The sequence below is a fragment of the Portunus trituberculatus genome, chromosome 17, assembly GCF_017591435.1.
Source record: "Portunus trituberculatus isolate SZX2019 chromosome 17, ASM1759143v1, whole genome shotgun sequence".
In the NCBI taxonomy this organism is placed as follows: domain Eukaryota; kingdom Metazoa; phylum Arthropoda; class Malacostraca; order Decapoda; family Portunidae; genus Portunus; species Portunus trituberculatus.
The window spans coordinates 32,685,025-32,705,024 of record NC_059271.1 but is presented as its reverse complement, the minus strand read 5'-3'; the positions used below and the strand labels follow the sequence as shown (position 1 = coordinate 32,705,024).

Here is a 20,000-nt window from a genome sequence, read left to right as displayed (position 1 = left end):
AAGATTTTTTTCTGTTCACACGGGGAAAAACAACTGGTCTAACTGACACGTCTAGCATCCTGTCACGTAACAATCAAGGGCATTTCCAAACTAAACCTAACTTAATGTTATAGACGCCTCACTGGGTGGCAGCTACATGCAGGACCAGAACAGGCTGCGTCAGTCTGGTCTGGTGGTGTCCCGTGCAGACATCCGAGCTCTCATTCACCTTCAGAATCACGAGAAGTGTTGATTGTGAAATACTTTATATAAGATATTTTTTTGTTGTCCTCATTAATGTAAATGCATGTCAGAGATGGAATAATGATGACTGATGTCTATTACGAGAGAGAGAGAGAGAGAGAGAGAGAGAGAGAGAGAGATTCATCTGTTCCGTCTAGACTCTTTTATCATGCCTTTTATCTCTTTCATGTGTGTGTGTGTGTGTGTGTGTGTGTGTGTGTGTGTGTTTAAAGCAACACTAAAGAATACACATTGCTAGGTCTCCAATATGAACAAGATTTTCTATGTGAATAATGAAAGTAGTTTGACCAGTGGCTGTACGATACGTTGGTCACTCGCCAGGAGTTACCAGGGTTTCGATGCCTCACTTGTATGTAACACTCAAGCCACACCCACACGTAAGCTGCAAATGAGTGAAGACAACTGATGCCATAAATAGCAATAATACTAATCAAATAACTCGTAATCCCGTGTATTATTTATTATCTTGACATCGGATACATTGCTATTTACATATCTTTTCATATGCCTGTTTATCAACATACTGTTTACTTATTGTTATCGTTGATCTTTCATGAATGGGGTCTGTAGAGAATCTGGCAGCTTATGTATGACACTGTTTGAGTTAGCGCCGACCTCTGGCTTAAGTTAAAAATGTTTCTTCATGCAGGTGATTATGTATAATGCCAACATACAGTAAAAGCTACATGATGAGTGCCTTACAAACACTACTATTGTATTGTGGGTGTTTTCTGAGAGACGGTGATATGTGGATCCCTTATAACAGTGAAGTAATGAATCCTCAAGAACGAACCGAGACATAAGGTTCAGGTGTCAGTCCTCAGTCCTCACTGGCCGCTGCCACATGGCGGTATTGTTCCTAAGTACGTTGGTGTGCTGTCACGTTACGGTTGCCGCGGTAACAGTACTTTAGTGTTTCCAGGCTTCACATCCGCGTATTGCAAAAGAAAAAAAAAAATGGTGCAGATTTTACAGTTGAGTGCCAGCTGAACATTGACGAGATTCCGGGAAAGACTAGAAGATTATCATCCCCTGCCTACTCTCCTTTGTGGCGGGCGCCGGACATCAACAGGAGCGAGGTGCAGTATAGGAATTGCTTGGCGTTTATTTTCTTGCAGATTCTTAGTAATACAGATATTATATTACGCATCTATTTAGCTTCATATTGATGTCATTTAAGCATACAAAATATGTGTCTTTTACTTGTACACGATAATATGTGTGTCATTTACGTGTACAAGATATTATGTGATATTTACGTGTACAAGATATTATGTGTGATATTTACGTGTGCAAGATATTATGTGTGATATTTGCTTGTACAAGATATTATGTGTGATATTTGCTTGTACAAGATTATTATGTGTGATATTTACTTGTACATGATGTTATGTTGAAAGCTTAATAGGATGACGTCACTGATCCCCGCTTGACGCTCCCCACTGACGCAACTATACATATATTTTTTTCTTTCATTATTGTATGTGCTTGGTATAATGCTGTTGCTCCAGGGTTGTTGTTGAACTACTAGCACAAATGATGGAAAGTGTTCTACAGTATTCCCAATGATTACTGATGGTTACGTTGTTATTGCGTATTGACTAATCATGACTAGTGGAGAGCGGAAAGATGAGAGGAGCGAATGGAGAAGATCGTGTAATGTGTCTTTTTTTTATATATACCATGTGGGCTTTTCACGGGAATTTATGGGCTAAAGGGGTACTTTTTGGGGTACCTCCTATCTCAAAAGCCCACCTGCTAGGAAACCGTTGCCCTGAGTAAGGAAGCCCAACCTACAACTCGTACCGTGGACAGGATTTGAACCCGTGCGCTTGGAGACCCCGCGGACCCCAAAACACGCATGGTTCCATTGTACCACGGCGGTGTCTAGGTGATAAAGTTACGCACTTAAGCTCGTACTTCTCAAACACTTCTGTGGTCCACCTCCACTGTTTCAAAAGACATTAGCTAAATTTACATTGAGTTTCTTAAGGTAATTTTACGGTTCTAGAGGCAGAATGACAAGATTTCTACATTATTAACTGGAAAAAAAACTTGAAAATCCCTGGTAATCATCTCTGGCCTTGGAAAATAGTCGTGGTGAGAGAGTATAGCGTTTCTGAATACGAATCCCATAAAGGATGTGTGTGTTTGTGTGTGTGATAAGGAACACAGTTATAATAATGACAGAAGGGATTAGATTTTTTTTTTTCATTCAACACCTAATATCTGCTGCGCTCCACTCACTTTCATTATTCAGGGAAAAATGTTGATTTCATCTCTCTTTTTCTACAGCAAAAACTGCATATGCCTTTAAAATCTCGTTTCCGGATTGTTTCCCTTCTTTCTCAAAAGTTTTCGGGAATACTGGTTTTTTTTTGTGGAGGGGATGAAATAAAAATAAATCAACAGCACAATACATAATAGTGATGGGCACTTTTAAAACTAAATCTAGTGCATTTCATAACCTGTGGACTCATCAGAGAATAGTTATAGTGAGCTGCCTTGCCATAGCTTTCGCCACTGTCACGTTAGCTCACCAAATGTTTTCACTAGATTTCCAGGGTGATTTTGTTAATTTCAAAGTTAGGTTTAACCCCTTCAGTACTGGGACACATTTCTACCATGAGTTTTGGATAGGATTAAAAGATTTTATTGACATTAGGAAGGGATCTATGGAGGTCAGAAGATTTATGGCCAGAATCTTCACTATTTCAATCACCACATAAGTTTGTGAAGCTGTATCAAGCCGCCATATAGTAAGCAGAGTGAATATGAAAACGCGTCATGGTACTGAAGGAGTTAAATACAGGTCACTAGTGCCCTTGCTTTCCTTTTTCCCGTTCTTTTTTTTTATTAATACCATGAGGGCTTTTCACGGGAATTTATGGGCTAAAGGGGATACTGTTTAGGGTACCTCCTATCTCAAAATCCACCCGCTAGGAAACCGTTGCCCCGAGTGAGGAAGCCCAACGTTTTCCTTTGTCTAGAAGAGAGCAAATTAGCCCATCAGGATATTGTTATTAGTATCAACAGCAGCAGCAACAGTAACAGTAATAACAACAATAGGAACAACTTTCATAATGACGATAATGATAACTATTAATCATCTATTGAGAGAGAGAGAGAGAGAGAGAGAGAGAGAGAGAGAGAGAGAGAGATATCCACACTACGCAACACGTCTAGCATCTGCGGTAACGAGTGACGCCAGCATGTGCGAGTAGGAGTGTCGGAGAATAGTTAGTTTTCCCAGCCTCGAAATAACTCCAAAACAACGACAAGTCTAACAAGTGACGCTTCAAAGATACAGACAGACCCAGTAAGAAGAGAACGCACACTGTATAGCGCCATGCCGTCAGACCACAGGAATGCAGGGTATCCACAGTAAATACCCGTAAGTGCAAAACTGCGTCCACGAATCCCCAGCATGTTATTAGAATAGTCAAATTTGCTCGCGTCACGCCAAATTACTATATCCCATCCTAGTTTGCCGGCGTATTCAGTTAGCGTGCGGATCTCCAGGTAGTTGGGCTCCAGTGATGCCTTGTGTGGCTATCACGTGAAGCCATTGTAAGCTCCCCGAACTCTGATCCACGTGGAATCTGCACCTGTAAGGGATTCGTGACTGTACCTGAGGACGCGTGATTGCTGTCGAGGATGAGTGTACCAACTTGCTTATCCGTGCGAGGCAGAGTGTTGCAGCGTTGATATACCTGCATATTGATTAGGTGCTGGTTGTGGTGCGATGAGCTGGGGAGCCTGTTACCTCGGTGTTATCAGGCCAAGGGAGGGTCTGTTCTATTAGGGTAGGGAGGGTTAAGTCCTGGGGGAGCACATTAACAGAGAGAGAGAGAGAGAGAGAGAGAGAGAGAGAGAGAGAGAGAGAGCCATATTCTGATACACTTCACCCTGCACCTACTTCACTATTTTCAAAGGGCTTTCCTAGAAGTGACACGGGTTTTTAAGGATGTTTCTGTAATTCTAGGGACATATTAACATTTTTCTGCGTTATGAACAGGACAAAAACTTTTTAGAACTCGGCTAATCGTGTCTGTGGTCTTTGAAAATGGTCGGAATGAGAGAGGGAATAGTTTGTGAATATAACGCAGAGAGAGAGAGAGAGAGAGAGAGAGAGAGAGAGAGACTTCGTAAATAGGTTTCTACTGTTATTCGTTGGGACTGTGAGGCTTAGCGTGTGTTCCAGTGGGGAAAATGAGATGAGGGTTTTGCGCAGTTTATTTGTTTTTATGGTTGTGAGATGAGGATGTGATTATTTTGTGCGTTAAATGGCTCTCTTTGGTCCCTGCCAGGTTTTTTTTCTATTATTTTTTTCTTTCCTCGATCTTGTTCTGTGGTTCTCTTGTTTGTGGAGTAGTTTTCTATGACGTTATTTTTGTGTGAGTGTGTGGGTGATATGAGATGAGAATGATGTCTTTTTCGTTCTCTCTCTCTCTCTCTCTCTCTCTCTCTCTCTCTCTCTCTCTCTCTCTCTCTCTCTCTCTCTCTCTCTCTCTCTCTCTCTCTCTCTCTCTCTCTCTCTGTGTGGCTGTGATGCAACGAGGCATTCACAACATTATATTTCACTCCCCATCACAATTAATCATGACACCACCATCACCACGACCTTCACTATCCATTACCCAACATCATCACACTATCCCCGCTTCCCTATACCCATCCATCACCACAGCTCGTCCTCATTACCACTCATTACCACTCATCACCACCAATCACCACCCATCACTCTTCACCACCTCCATCCCAGCACCACTTAAACGCACATTAACACCCATCTTTCCGTAGCCAATTTCCTTCCACCACTCCGCCCTCAGCATGTCACGGGTCGCGGTCTCAGCTATTCGGGGATTGGAAGGAAAGTATCAGGAAAAAAGTCACAGCATTAATTTTATTTAGGAGAAAAAGTAACAGTGAAGAAAAGGTTAAGATTGAGGTTAGGTTAGGGTTAGGTTAGGTTTGATTATTTTTGTTACTTTTTTCTCCTGTTCCTTTTTTTTTCCTGATTCTTTGCTACAATCCAGCTACTCCTCAACAGCACCAGCTCGTTCAATGCCTGATAGATGATCATTCACCCTATCATCAAAGCCATTAACTCCACCAACGCCTATTTACCAATACTAGGGACGTGAAGTAGACGATTTTGATACATTCCTTAGCTTAAGTACTGGGACACATTTTTATTACGAGTTTTGAGTGAGATTAGACGATTTTATTTACATTAGGATGGGTCTATGGAGGTCAGAAGATTAATGGCCAGAGTCTTAACTATTTTACTACCCCACATAAAGTTCTGAAGCTGTTTGAAATCAGAATAATAAGCAGAATGAATATGAAAAACTTGTCATAGCACAGAAGGGGTTGATAGGTAAACCTCTCTCTCTCTCTCTCTCTCTCTCTCTCACATACACAAACACATACAGATATCAGGGAGATGGTTGGCTGGTGTGATATCGAACCGTGGATGAGGTCACAACTCTGCGACCTATTCCCGTATGAACGCCCAGCTTGGTCAACAGAGGGGCCAGCGTGGGAGGGGATCGGCCTAAATATTTCGGTCTGACACGGAACTGTGAATCTGTATGTAGCTCGGAAAACTGAACTGGCTAAGAATATCAATGTGTTTTCCTCACGTTTTTTCTATTTTTTTTTTTTTTACATGTATATTCTCTTTGATTCCTGTTTTCAGAAAGAGAGAGAGAGAGAGAGAGAGAGAGAGAGAGAGAGAGAGAGAGAGAGAGAGAGAGAGAGAGAGAGAGAGAGAGAGAAAGTGGTGCAGGTAGGGGCAGGAATGGAAGAGTAAAGATCCCGGTTGGTTCAGTTTGATGTTGTGCACTGGCCTAGTATCACATTGCGGTCCCTGTACTGCATAACAGAACACAGTGCCTGCCTGACGCCACCATAGCTGTGATGGAGTGTTGTGCTCGCCTTAAATACAGCAGTGGCTAATATGTAGTGTTATAACATATGCGAATGGATAACTTCCAACTCTATTGTGCTGTACGTATTAATTTACTTGATAACAAGAAACAGCGACTCAGTAAGGAGAATCCAGCTGCTCATTACAGAGTCGGCACTCGTATATCAAGAACGTTGTGTTGAAAGATGTGCAATTTCTTCATATTACTTCACCTTCGAGTCCTATTTCTAACATGTTTTAACAAGAACAGCAATCTAGAGAGACAGTTATTTATGTACCATGATGTGTTACGTCTCTCTTCATATGTTACAGTGTATCATACAAATGCATTTATTTCTTTTCCTCGCATACACTTTTTGTCTGGCGTGGTGCGCGCTGATTGGATGTTTTGGTGTTCCCTTCCGGACATACGTACCGCCGCTGCGTGAGATGTTTACGTGTTCAGAGGGAGGCGGCGACACACAAATTGGCCACCGCTGGACTGTTTTAGATTTCTGTGCATTGTAACCGTTTGATAACAGGCGGCGATAGGAGCAAGGCTTAAGGCTGGAGATATTCCTTAAGGGGGAAGTTTTGTTTTCGTATATTTCAGAGCGGAATATATATTTTCATTGTTTTACTTTTGATTTTTTTTTTTCATAATTTCAGCCATAGAGATGTAACAGACAGTTAGTGAAGGTGACCGCATCCCGTGTATAATGAGGAATATGAGGAAAGCAAAAATTACCATAAAGAGCAAGACTTTCACACGTGCTTAGGTAGGACTCTTCTCTATCAATTTTATTACCTCTTCTGTATCATCATTAGAGGAGTGGTAACAAGATGACTGCTTGCTCTAGGAATAAAGCAGGAAATGCGCAATAAGAGATATTGAATGTCTGAGAAACATGAGTGTGCTCAAACATTTTGAAAAATGCCATGAGAATTGTTCAATACGCTCAAGAAACAAGAAAATGGAGAAAGAAAAATCAAGAAATAAGATCCCTTGAGTTCTTTGTATTCTTGGATATTTAATTGTTACTCACCTGAAGCTGCAGCAGCAGCATCAGCAGCCGCAGCGGCCGCAGCTGCAGCTCGTCGCCTAACGAAGCAGGTGATGATGGAGAGATTGAGGAGCAGGAGTGCGGCGCCCGTTAGTGTGAGGAGCAGGAGCATGAACCGTGGCAGCCTGGAGGGAGTGGAGCCTCCCTGCCCTCCTCCGTCCACGCCGCCTGCTCCGCCCCTGCCTCCCGCCACCGCCGCGCTGCCTCCCGCAAGTCCCTGGAAGCTGGTGGGCGGCTCCGTGTCTCGACCTGCAGCGGCAAAAAGGTCGGCGAGTCAGCACGGCAGCAAGAACAGAGGACAACGCAGCAGCACGAGGATCACACAGCACAGCACAGCACGAGACTCACGCAGCACGGCACGACCGAGGCTCACACAGCACAGCACGAGACACTCACAGCACAGCACGAGGCTCACACAGCACAGCACGAGACACTCACAGCACAGTAGGAGGCTCACACAACACAACACGAGGTTCACACAGCACAGCACGAGGCTCACACAGCACAGCACAAGTCTCACACAGCACAGCACGAGACTCACACAACACAGCAAGAGGCTCACACAGCACAGCACGAGACTCACCTGGCCAGGTGAGCACGGTGCGGCTCACAAAGTGGGAGCGGCCGTGCGGGCTGACGGCCTGCACGCCCACCATATACTGGCGTCCGGGGGCCAGCCCCCCTATACGCGCCACGGAGGTCATGCCCCCCGCCACCTCCAAGTGCTGTGGGAGAAACTTTATCAATGACTGCACGTCTCCCCAACAGCCCCAAGACAAGTACAGGACAACTCCTTCGTCTCACCAGCACTCAGTCACAAACTGTCCTTCAAGAAGGAAACACTTCCCATAGCGCTACACCACAATGCATCCTCTTCATTAGAGCAACACTAAATAGCTACACCATACACGGTCCCCTCAGTACACCAGCATGTAGTGAAACAGCAGCACAGTCTTCCCAGGACACTATCACAGTCATTCGGCACATCGCCTCAGTCCCATCACATCACCACATGGTCACTGCTCGCTCCGCTCGTAGTCCATGGTTTCCTCATCACAACAGTATAAATTAAGTTGCTCCACCGCACTACCCCAGCACACACACACACACACACACACACACACACACACACACACACACACACACACACACACACACACACACACACACACACACACACACACACACACACACACACACACACACACACACACACACACACACACACACACACACACACACACACACTCACTCTCTCTCTCTCTCTCTCTCTCTCTCTCTCAGCCAATCTGTCTATGTGCACGAGCGAATTCACTTCATTTCGGCTCTGAATGCTAGTATGTTTTTCCTCCTCCATTTTCCCAAGTTTGTGCTAATTCGCAGCTCTCTCCTATGCTCGGCCACTCCCCGAGGGTTAGGGGGATGGGGAGCGTAAGTGTTGATTGGTTCCCTAGCGGCCCAGCAGTCACGTAGCAGGAAGGGCGCAGAACTCTTTTGCTTGTTTTCATGGCAGAAGGTATTTAATGATGCAACACTGCTGTACTTTTTGTAACGAAAAAATAAAAGAATTTGGGATGTTTCTGATAATGAAAGTATTTCTTATGCGGAGTTATTTATGCAGAACCGCTTAATACAGCATTACTCAAGGGAAACGCAAATCACTTCAGCTCGCACCACAGACTGTTGGCTCACCTGGTAGGATGACTCGTTCACGGGTCGGTATCTGACTGTGTAGGCCCGCGGAGCACCACCCTCCAGGTTAGGGGTCCAAGTGAGCCACACTTCCTCAGCTGTCACGTTGGTCACCTGGGAGAGAAATAGTGAGGTGTGGTGGAAGGCTGGCGGTGGAAGGGTGTGGGACTGTGTCAAATGTACAGAGAGTGAACACGAGTTAGTTTCTTACTGCTAAATGAAGAGGCTGCAGAGGACGACTGGGCGGCCTGAGGTGCACCAGGACGGAATCTGAACCAAGGGTGTTGCGGGAGGTACAGCGGTAGCTGGTGTAGTCCTGGTGGCGAATCCTGGTGATTTCCAGCACGGACGCCCACGTGACTAGGCCGTCAGTCAGCTGTGGCGGAGGGAAGTGCAGGGGAGTAAGGACGAACTGGCTTACGATACACTGATTCTAATTACTAATGAAGAACACATGTTACTGATCAGTGACACAAGTGCATCAGTGACAGTTGTGTTTACTGATCATTGACACAGGTGCATCAGGGGCACAAATCCCCACAGGTATCAGTGGGACAGGGAAGTACGAGGCTGCGAGGCACAGTTACCTGCGGCTCGTGAATGGTGTACTTGTCACTGTTGAGAAGAATGAGATCGCTGGAGCTGCTCCACACGAACGTGGGCTGAGGAGCGGCCCGCACCCGGCACACCAGCCGCCCAGTACCGCCTACCTCCGCCCATGACGCGTGGAATCTGTTCATGTCTTTCGCTACCTTTACTGCCTCTGGAAGTGTAAATAAAAACCGTGAGACGAGGTACGCTGATAGACAGTCTTTAGTGGAGAAAGTGTGTTTAATTTTCGTCTGGTCTCCTGTGTCTCATGACCTGCATCGCAAGATGGCGAGTTGAATTCTATATTCATTTGAACAAATGGTACATTATGCACTTATCTGCATACGTGTCAGTCGGAATTAGTTTTTAACTATTTTCTTTTTAAGAAGCGAAAATCTGCGTCCTGCGTACGTGTACGTTAAGAAAAAAATTACTTGCTAATGCATCTCAGTAAATGAAATTAAGAAACTAATGTCAGAAAGTCTGAAAGCAATTCTGCTTTTAATTTAGTGGAGACCTGAACCTTTCCTTTACAAACTAAGCCGTGAAAAGGAGGAAAAATTGAAGTCAACCTCTTTCAGCGTTTACTGCTATGAGGGACAAAAATGGGGATTTTCCTTTGATCTTATATAAAGAGAACTTAAATAGAATAAGCCTGAAATTCTGCAGCAAATCTCGACTTGCTGGGCCGTTCCAAGGAAAGCACTGGGGCATTTAGCAAGAATGCTATAAAGGTGACAGTCCGGGAAGACGGCGAGTGACGGAACACTCAGGAAACTGCGATTCCGAGTTTACGTAGTAGAGTAAAATGAATGAGTAATTCGTCATATAAGAGTGTAGTCTTTTTTAAAGCATTGTGATTGCTGAACATAATGCTTTTCACCCGAATTACGCCATCGTGAAAAATGTGATAGGATAGCCCACGGCTGTCCCTGCAATGACATGCCTCGGCCTCCCTGCAGGCCGCGTGTTGCTCCTCTGTGAGGCGCACACTGAAGCTCAGAGCGTTATTACCCAGCGAAATAATAAGTTGATCGTTGAACTCGCATCAAACTCCGACAAGAATAAAGAGTAGATAAATAAACAGATAAATGAATAGATAAATAGATAAATAAAAGAATAAATTAATACATGAATAAATGAATGAATAAATAAATAAATAAATAAAATTAATTTGACAATGCTCTCTCTCTCTCTCTCTCTCTCTCTCTCTCTCTCTCTCTCTCTCTCTCTCTCTCTCTCTCTCTCTCTCTCTCTCTCTCTCTCTCTCTCTCTCTCTCTCTCACACACACACACACACACACACACACACACACACACACACACACACACACACACACACACACACACACACACACACACACACACACACACACACACACACACACACACACACACACACACACATATATATATATATATATATATATATATATATATATATATATATATATATATATATATATATATATATATATACTATATTAGAGCAATAGCGCATTGTGACAAACAAAATTTGTGATGAATGTAAGAAATAAGCAGTGTTGAAAAATAGGTGCAATTATAATGTAAATGTGATAATCCAACACGGATGCAGTTCTGTGTCAATAAATATTTTTCAATCATCAAACGCAAATGCAACTACGGACGCAAAATTCCACACTTAACGTTACTCGTGTAACAAACTTCAATAGTAATAATAAAACAAACAAACAAACATTACAATACATGCATATTTTATGGCGTAATTTGACACAACACAAAGTATCACTCTTGCCGGTGAGTGTGCCTCAGCTACTCCGCCATCAGGAGACAGTTCAGTGCGGATTGACAGCTGGGGAACTACTCTCTAAAATAAAAAAAAGGAAAACAAAATATTGATTGCTATTATTACGTTCTTTTCATTTTCAACACTAAAGACGATGAACATAATGTAAAATATTCAATAAGTCTATTAATAAATGATTATACAAACAAACAAATAAATGGATTAATCAATGAATAAATGAATGTGTAAATGAATAGAAATAAATGACATCCTGGATACGCACATTCGAAAAAAATTGACTTCTTTTAAGAGAGAAGTGTTAAGATATTTTCTGCCTAATTTTGGATAACCCTTCTTATCTTTTGAGAACCTGCATCAAGTGGGCCTTTATCATTTTTTAAAATTTGTGTTGCCCTTGGCTGGCCTTCTCTCCTACATAAAAAAACAAAAACGAAGAAAAGTGTGTCATTATATCATCCTAATGCATATTTGCACGTGCAGTACTGCTTGAAAAACGACACGAATAACAAGGATAACTCTGCAACATTTGGCTCCGTTGCCTTGGTGACGCTGACGAGCCACGTACTCTTGTCATCCACAACAAAAGAGGAGCTTCCTAGTAATAGTGGACGATGAAAATAGTGCCCATGCAGGGTGGCGCGCCGGTACTTGGTAGGTTATAGTAATATTAATGGAGCGTCATTTTCTCTCTCTCTCTCTTTTTTTTTTTTTTTTTTTTTTTTTTATTTAAACTAGGTTACATGTGTTGTACATACCAGAGGTCTGAGACTATGGTATAGTTCAGGCCTATCTTGGCAACAAAAAGAAAATACACAATATTTACAGAAGTGAGACAAGTTGATAATTTGATAATAGTATATAATTACACACTTTCACTGCACTTATTGGTGTCACACTAGCACTTTAGCCACTCGTTCACGCCTCTTTTGTACGCCTGGAGGCATGTAGAGTGGTGTATGTTTGTGTCTTGCACCAGCCGGTTCCACATGCGGCTGTAACGAGGGAGGAAGGAACGGAGGTGACTCTCGGTCCTCGCAAAGGGCACAGTCACAGTGAGGTGGTGGTCTATTAGGCCGGCGGTTCGAGTGTCATGTGGGGATGGATGGGGTGGCAGGCGTAGTGGTGCCAGGTGTGGAGTCTGTTGCCTGAGGGCCTTGTACATGACGCACAGGCCCGCCACGTCTCGCCGCTGCTGTAGAGGTTGAAAGTTGGGCTGCTGATCCTGGTTCCTCATTTGCACCATCCTCTGCGCTCTTGCCTGGATCCTGTCAAGCCCGGCAAGATAGGAGGGTGGGCAGGAGGACCAGGTGAGGGGAGCGTACTCCATGACGGGCCTGACCTGGGCCCTGTAGAGGGACGCTATCCCCGGACCGTCGAGCAACTTCCCAACGCGTCGGACACAGCTCAGCCTCCACGCCGCATCCCTGGCAACCCTCCTCACGTGGGTGGTGAAAGTTAGGCCTGCGTCTACTTCCACCCCCAGGATGGAGATAGACTGCTGGAAAGGCAGCCTTTTGCCTTCAAGAAAGAAGGCTGGGGGATGGGCGTCTTCTCGCCGCCTGGAGATGTGCAGGACTTGAGTTTTCTCAGGGGCGAGGGTTATTTGCCAGCGGCAGCTCCAGGATGCAATAACTTGCAGGACAGCGTTGATTCTGTCCACCGTGTTCTGCCGGTGGTTCCTGTCGCTGATGAAGGTGAGGGTGCAGTCGTCTGCATAAGCTTTGGCCTCGGGACTAGTTGCAGTATGTCATTGAAATATACACACCACAACAGAGGCCGAGGACACTGCCCTGAGGGACGCTGGCTTTGATATGGTGTTGGGAGGACGAGTGGCCATCAACAACAGTGTGCAGGGTTCTGCCATGAAGGTAGTCCTCCAGGAGGTGCAGCAGTCCTCCACACACTCCAAGGCTCCTCAGTTTGGCTGCCATTCCCTTGAACCACACTCTGTCAAAAGCACCGGCGATATCCAGGGCAACGACGAACACCTCTTTCCCACTGTCTATCGCGGTGCTCCACTCCGTAGAGTTTAGGAGAAGCAGGTCGGCTGCCGACTTACCCTGCCTGAACCCAAACTGCTCTCTCTCTCTCTCTCTCTCTCTCTCTCTCTCTCTCTCTCTCTCTCTCTCTCTCTCTCTCTCTCTCTCTCTCTCTCTCTCTCTCTCTCTCTCTCTCTCTCTCTCTCTCTCTCTCTCTCTCTCTTTCTTTCTTTCTTTCTTTCTTTCTTTCATTTATTACACTTTTAGCTCTCTCTCTCTCTCTCTCTCTCTCTCTCTCTCTCTTTCTTTCTTTCTTTCTTTCTTTCTTTCTTTCTTTCTTTCTTTCTTTCTTTCTTTCTTTCTTTCTTCTCTCTCTTTCTTTCTTTCTTTCTTTCTTTCTTTCTTTCTTTCTTTCTTTCTTTCTTTCTTTCTTTCTTTCTTTCTCTCTCTCTCTCTCTCTCTCTCTCTCTCTCTCTCTCTCTCTCTCTCTCTCTCTCTCTCTCTCTCTCTCTCTCTCTCTCTCTCTCTCTCTCTCTCTCTCTTTCTTTCTTTCTTTCTTTCTTTCTTTCTTTTCTCTCTCTCTCTCTCTCTCTCTCTCTCTCTCTCTCTCTCTCTCTCTCTCTCTCTCTCTCTCTCTCTCTCTCTCTCTCTCTCTCTCTCTCTCTCTCTCTCTCTCTCTCTCTCTCTCTCTCTCTCTCTCTCTCTCTCTCTTTCTTTCTTTCTTTCTTTCTTTCTTTCTTTCTCTCTCTCTCTCTCTCTCTCTCTCTCTCTCTCTCTCTCTCTCTCTCTCTCTCTCTCTCTCTTCATAACAATAACTAGGATAAAGACGCGGTAGATCCTGAGACTGATTTACGAGACAAGGAGTTTATAAGATTTCCCTGAAGGAAGAAAGCAGAAGAGAGATCTGTGGAGGGCAAACTTGTGCGATCTCGGATTGAAGGTTTCTGAATATTGGATGGTGATGAGTCGAAAGTGATTCAGACTGCGACAAATTATTTAAGAAAGAATATTGACTTCTTGGGATCGCGACTTTCTCTTCAACCAAAGTGAAGACAAAAGAATGGATAAGTGCCGTATGTTTAGCAGAGATGAACCAGGATTTACTAGTAATATGGCTGCGGTAGACTTTATTATCACGTTATTATTGTATGGAATAGTAGAAATAGTTTACTTGGCAAAGGAGATCGGATATAAAACAACGCTTATTACTTATCCCTGTAATAACAAATAATATACGTATATGGAGTAATTTGAATTCCTTAGTTGTCATTGCACATAATCTAGAAGGTTTTGAAGTCATAGCAAGACGGGTGAAAAACGGCGTTAAATGGTGTTGAGGGGATTAACTTCGTAAGATAAGCAGGAAAAGAGATTGTAGCAAATTAAAAGTCACGTACATACGAAGGGCTTGTGGAAGGCAAAGTTCAGAACAGCAATGACTAGGAAAACTGCAGTAGAGGACATTAAGAGAGGCAACACTGCAGCAAACTGTGAGAGACCGGAGAAAGTTAAGTAAATGAGTTGAGGCGATGGATGTCTTTTGAGTCTTTCCCCTATTTAGAAGTATTGTGTGATTGGAAACCTTCTCTCTCTCTACACACACATACGAGGTAGGCCATGCATAAATGAACATCGCTTTCCTACACAGCCAGCACTTGGAAGGGGAGAAGAACTGGCGGAAGCGATACAAGACTTCCAACTTCACGTAAACAGATTTAGTCGTGTAGATTCGAGACTTAGGAATCCCAGTGAAAAACACCATTGGAATACAGGAAGCAGATGGTCCCTTGAAAGTTATTGAAGATAGTTTTAGTAGTTTGAATGGCTGCTTCTTGTAACCTTTATGCTGATGGGAATATGCAGATGATAAGGGAGGTATGAATGACAGGTAAACGTACTGTATAGCAAGGCAAGGGAGTAGAATGCGTGTACTGAAGATTTCTGGGAATTGCCGAAAGAATATTAAAGGAACTAATAGGGAGGGAGAGAACAAGTGACCGTAAAGGGAGACATAAATGGAAGGGTAAGAGATAATGTCAGGGGAAAGCGTACCGGGTGGCAGGAGTGAATGAAAAGCGGAAAATACCTACTGGACATTTGCAAAAGTAACGTTTATTAAGACAGTAATACACGGTGCGATGAGAAGCCAATATATACGTGAATTAATAAGAAATAAACAAACAGATTAGATGTTCGCGCCTGATCCATCCTGCTAGAAGGAATGAATAAAATAATAGGCAGGCTTTGAGAAGAATCAGATGAACGTGAATATTTTAAAGAGAAGAGTCAAATTATGAATATTGTAGGAAAGACTGAAATGCAGAGCTATCACTAAACTGTGCAATAATACAATAGCTAATAAATCTCAGCTATTTGGATGCAGCCGTTGCAATAACGTGAAGCGCATGAAGAGGTAAAAGGTTCATTAAAACGAAGGATGGTTTGACGGTGTATTAAGAGAAGCCATGTGATACGCGATGTGTGAGACGAGAATGGAATATTTGAGAGACACCTGTGCCTACTATAGATAGGTGGGTGCTAATGACGATATTATAGAAGAACACACATTAAGGATCAGGTGTTTGAAAAGTGTCATTACTACGAGGCTGTTTGTTTGGTGAATCACGATAGACGTCACAAAGAAACGAGAGGTAACGATATTTTGGAGAGAGAGAGAGAGAGAGAGAGAGAGAGAGAGAGAGAGAGAGAGAGAGAGAGAGAGAGAGAGAGAGTTATTAGGAAGTTATCTTGTAAATACTGCACCATAACTAGCACTCTCTCACCAGTATGGGGAGGTGGCAGCACTTTGGTCAAATTCAGTGCATGGGCTGTGCTGGCGAGATCCGTGATGAAGTTCCGCCAATGGGTGGATGTATTTTGCACATCACGGAGTGTATCGCTCCCAGCATGTTAGCTGCTGTGGCCTCAGTCAAATGAAGCACCAGGGATGACGCAGGCCTCTATGAACAAGCCACCTCTCACACCAGTACAGGAGGCACCATGTGCACTCATTGGAGAATTAAACCTCACCTCTACTGTGATCAAAATCATTTTATGAAATAGTATGTTTATGTATTTGAGTTGCTTTTAGAGTAATTACAGGAGAGACAAATACTATATACTGTCATGACTGTGAATGCAAATATAACTTTTCCCAGGCACAAATAGATTTACAAACACATACGAGCATTTCTGTATTTACAAACAAGCTTTTGTCACCGCCACTGATCCACAGCAGGAGGATGAAAAACACCACGCTCTGCCGAAATTTTCAAATGTTTGAGTATAATAATTATCATCGTGTCCGTGAGGCTCTTGCCATTGATCATGACACACTGTAAAAGTCGGGGTGGTCACCATTGGGCTCATATTGGTGATCTGAAAAAGCCATTAAAAGGTAAGGGCCCTCAAGTTATTTTCATTGACTATGGGATTAAAAACCTATCAAGGCAGAAAATGAAAAGAGAATGGCTGGACGTTGAAATGTGGAGACATGTTAACGGCAAGCACGTCATTGTGTAACCGGAGATGAACTAGAACACGGCTCGATCATTGTATTGGTGCAGCAGCGTTTTGATTTGTGTTACTTGAACTTAACCACTTCAGTACAGGGACGCATTTCTACCTTGACTTTTGGATGTGATTAGACGATTTTATTTGCATTAGAAAGGGTCTATGAAGGTTAGAAGTTTAATGGTAAGAGTCTTCATTGTTTTAATTCTCCCATAAGTTTCTGAACCTGTATAAAATCACCAAATAGTAAACAGATGGAATATGAAGGAGTTAATACTGTACAAAGAACCACTGAGGACAACCAGCGCTGTTTGTGAAGCAACGTGTGCAGAAATAACGCAGGTGTAATTTTCAGGCAGCGAGTTGTATACACCAAGAAATTGAGAATAGTGTGACGGTGCCTGTGATGAATGTGATGATTCTGTCGTTCTCATATTCCTGGTAGTGACTCATTCGTTTCACTAGTTGTGTATTCCTTGTGATGTATTTAGAGAATGAATCAAAGGAAGCGTATAAAACTCGGGATAAATATAATGATTTGTTTTATTCTTATCGTTATTATTCATTCATATCCGGTGTTGCGTATTCCTTGTGATATGTTTGGTAAATGAACAGTTTTGCTGGATTAGACTTGAAGTGGAGGGTTGTGGCGCGGCTGTAAACAGGATTAGAGGCTTTGGTTTGCATCCTCCGCAGCTGAGTGCTCTCAGGGACTTTACCAACTCTTGCAGGTATACATAATTTTTACCAACTTTATTCATAGTGTTGTCTTATTCCCGGCGACGTGACCTGTGTGTAACCTTTTTTTTTTTGTTGAGAGAGAGAGAGAGAGAGAGAGAGAGAGTGATAGTAATGGTAGAATAGTAAAAGCAGTCACCTGCATTTGTTTAAAAGTCTGGGATATACGTTTTGCTTGTGCTACACATCCCACAATCTCACAAATCTTTTATTCAAACTACCCTAGTACTGATTCCTCTCTCTCTCTCTCTCTCTCTCTCTCTCTCTCTCTCTCTCTCTCTCTCTCTCTCTCTCTCTCTCCGTCCGTGCTTTTATCTGAAGCTTTCTTTCAGACGATCTATACCAGCTGTTGCAGATATTCACTACTCCAGCAAACCTGACACTCGTGGAGTTTCACACGGGTCTGTCTTATCACCCACTCTCATCTTATCATTTATTTATATCCTGCTCGTTCATTCTCATTGTCCTATTATGGCTTAGGCCTTTGCACTGTTTTTTTCAATATAATTTGGCAGACGACTTCCCCAACTAGAATTACGTCATAAGATAATTGTAAGAAGCACTGAAGTTATAGTGTATGATATTTTGATTGGAGAAGACCATTCTGGTAACACACACACACACACACACACACACACACACACACACACACACACACACACACACACACACACACACACACACACACACACACACAGGGATAGTGGATTTGATTAAGACGCATCAGTTATGTGAGTGATAGTTTCTGTTGATGAAATTCTTGTTCTTGCCAAATATAAAATTCTGGTAACATTGGCCAAGAAAATAATAGAAAAAAATAATCAACAAGAAAACCACATGTGCACAAACCACCTGAGTCTGCCCGGTGTTCTTTGTGGCGCATGGGTCTTTGTGGTGGAAAAGAAAGGATTTGTCAGGGTTTCATCATGACGTATTGTTACTCACCACCAGTCCACTTAAGGAGATTGGCCTTGCCTAACCCTCCATTTTGTGTGATATTCCCTCATTTCAGATAACCCCACCACTCTTTCTTTTCTCCTCCTGTTTCATCTTCTTTCCTTCTTGGCTCTCTTCTCTAACAAAGTTGTCCTTTTGTCATCACAAATGTCTGTGTGCGTATTGGCTCAGGATTTTATTTACATCGTGTCTTCATCTTCACCAGAACTGCCACAAATTTGACAACTACTGGTGGGATGCAAGTTACGGGCGCTGTGTGGTGTGTGGTCATTCTGGTTGTGATGTAGTGTGTGACGAAACGGTTTCATTGGCTTCCTTTTTATCTTTCAGTTTTTTTTTGTTGGTTTTAGGGCTATTGTGATTGTAAATAAAAGAAAAGGCAAGAAGAGAATAAAATAGAATAAAGACAGGTGTTCTTAAAGTCATCAGTATAGTTACTGGGTACCAGAAAACATTTTTGCCTTCCTGTGAAAAGTGCCATGTCCTGCAGCTAAGAAGAGGATGAAAAGAAACTCTTTGTAACGCGGCTCTTAGTGTGTTTGGAAGTGTGGCCGTTACTGAGGATGGCGTACAACCAATAAATCATACCCATAACTTCCAAGTTGTTGGTGACATTCATTGCTGATGAGCGAAAATAAAGTCACAGGAAGCGAAGAGAGAGACGTTTGGCGGAAACACTAGGTCAGATCCGACAGCTGGAGATGTATTTTGACAAATTCGGAAAATAAATCAAGAAAGATTTGTGCAATGGCCTTCCGCTACTGTGATTGGCAACGTAAATGTAAAGGATGAGTGTATAGAATTTAGAGGTACGCTTGCCTGAAATGTGACTTGTTTGTGGTCTGTATATTGCAATAGGCAAGTGTACAGTGCTCGAGTGACAGCTGGTGTGATATAGGTAACATCTTTAGCACACCAGTATTACAAACATTCAGGATAACTCTGTCAGTCTCAGAAGTAAAGGTAGAATCATAACTCATTTTTTTTTTAATGCTGGTCATTCCACAAACCAATGGCAGCCCACACACTCTTATCTCTTCAAGTTTCTCTTATTTTACCGCCCTGCGGTGGCGGGTCTGTGTGGCACAATGAAGGGAGCGCAGAAATATTAAATAACCTCAGCAGAAATCTTGGATTCCTAAACTTTGTGTTCGCTTCTCTTTGGATTCTGATCTCAAACTTTTCCATTCAAAATGAATAGAACAAAAAAAGCTCCTCGGAGAATTTTAACTTAGTTTTGCAAGGTTTCCCGAAAACTGGGATTCTCTGATTGGATTTCGCAGCGAAAATCAGACTACCACAAGAGAAGGAGTGTCCTCACGCGTCTCAGAATGGCCGGGACGCGATCCACACTCCAGAAAAATGTAATTAAAGTCAGCGCCAGAATAGATCACTCAATGAAGGGACCACATGCATATTTCTCTCTCTCTCTCTCTCTCTCTCTCTCTCTCTCTCTCTCTCTCTCTCTCTCTCTCTCTCTCTCTCTCTCTCTCTCTCTCTCTCTCTCTCTCTCTCTTTCT

At 43.2% G+C, this 20,000-nt stretch overlaps 1 protein-coding gene across 1 annotated transcript in view; it reads right to left on the bottom strand.

Annotated features, from left to right (window-relative positions):
* LOC123505048 (nephrin-like) overlaps window positions 1–20,000 on the bottom strand; it is a 204,211-nt gene that overhangs the window by 7,175 nt on the left and 177,036 nt on the right. The window contains exons 18-22 of the mRNA XM_045256074.1: window positions 9,501–9,676; window positions 9,125–9,289; window positions 8,914–9,027; window positions 7,805–7,946; window positions 7,204–7,470 (exon numbers count right to left, since the gene is read on the bottom strand). Coding sequence (XP_045112009.1) covers window positions 7,204–7,470; window positions 7,805–7,946; window positions 8,914–9,027; window positions 9,125–9,289; window positions 9,501–9,676 — 864 coding nt within the window. The remainder of the gene's footprint in view (window positions 1–7,203; window positions 7,471–7,804; window positions 7,947–8,913; window positions 9,028–9,124; window positions 9,290–9,500; window positions 9,677–20,000) is intronic.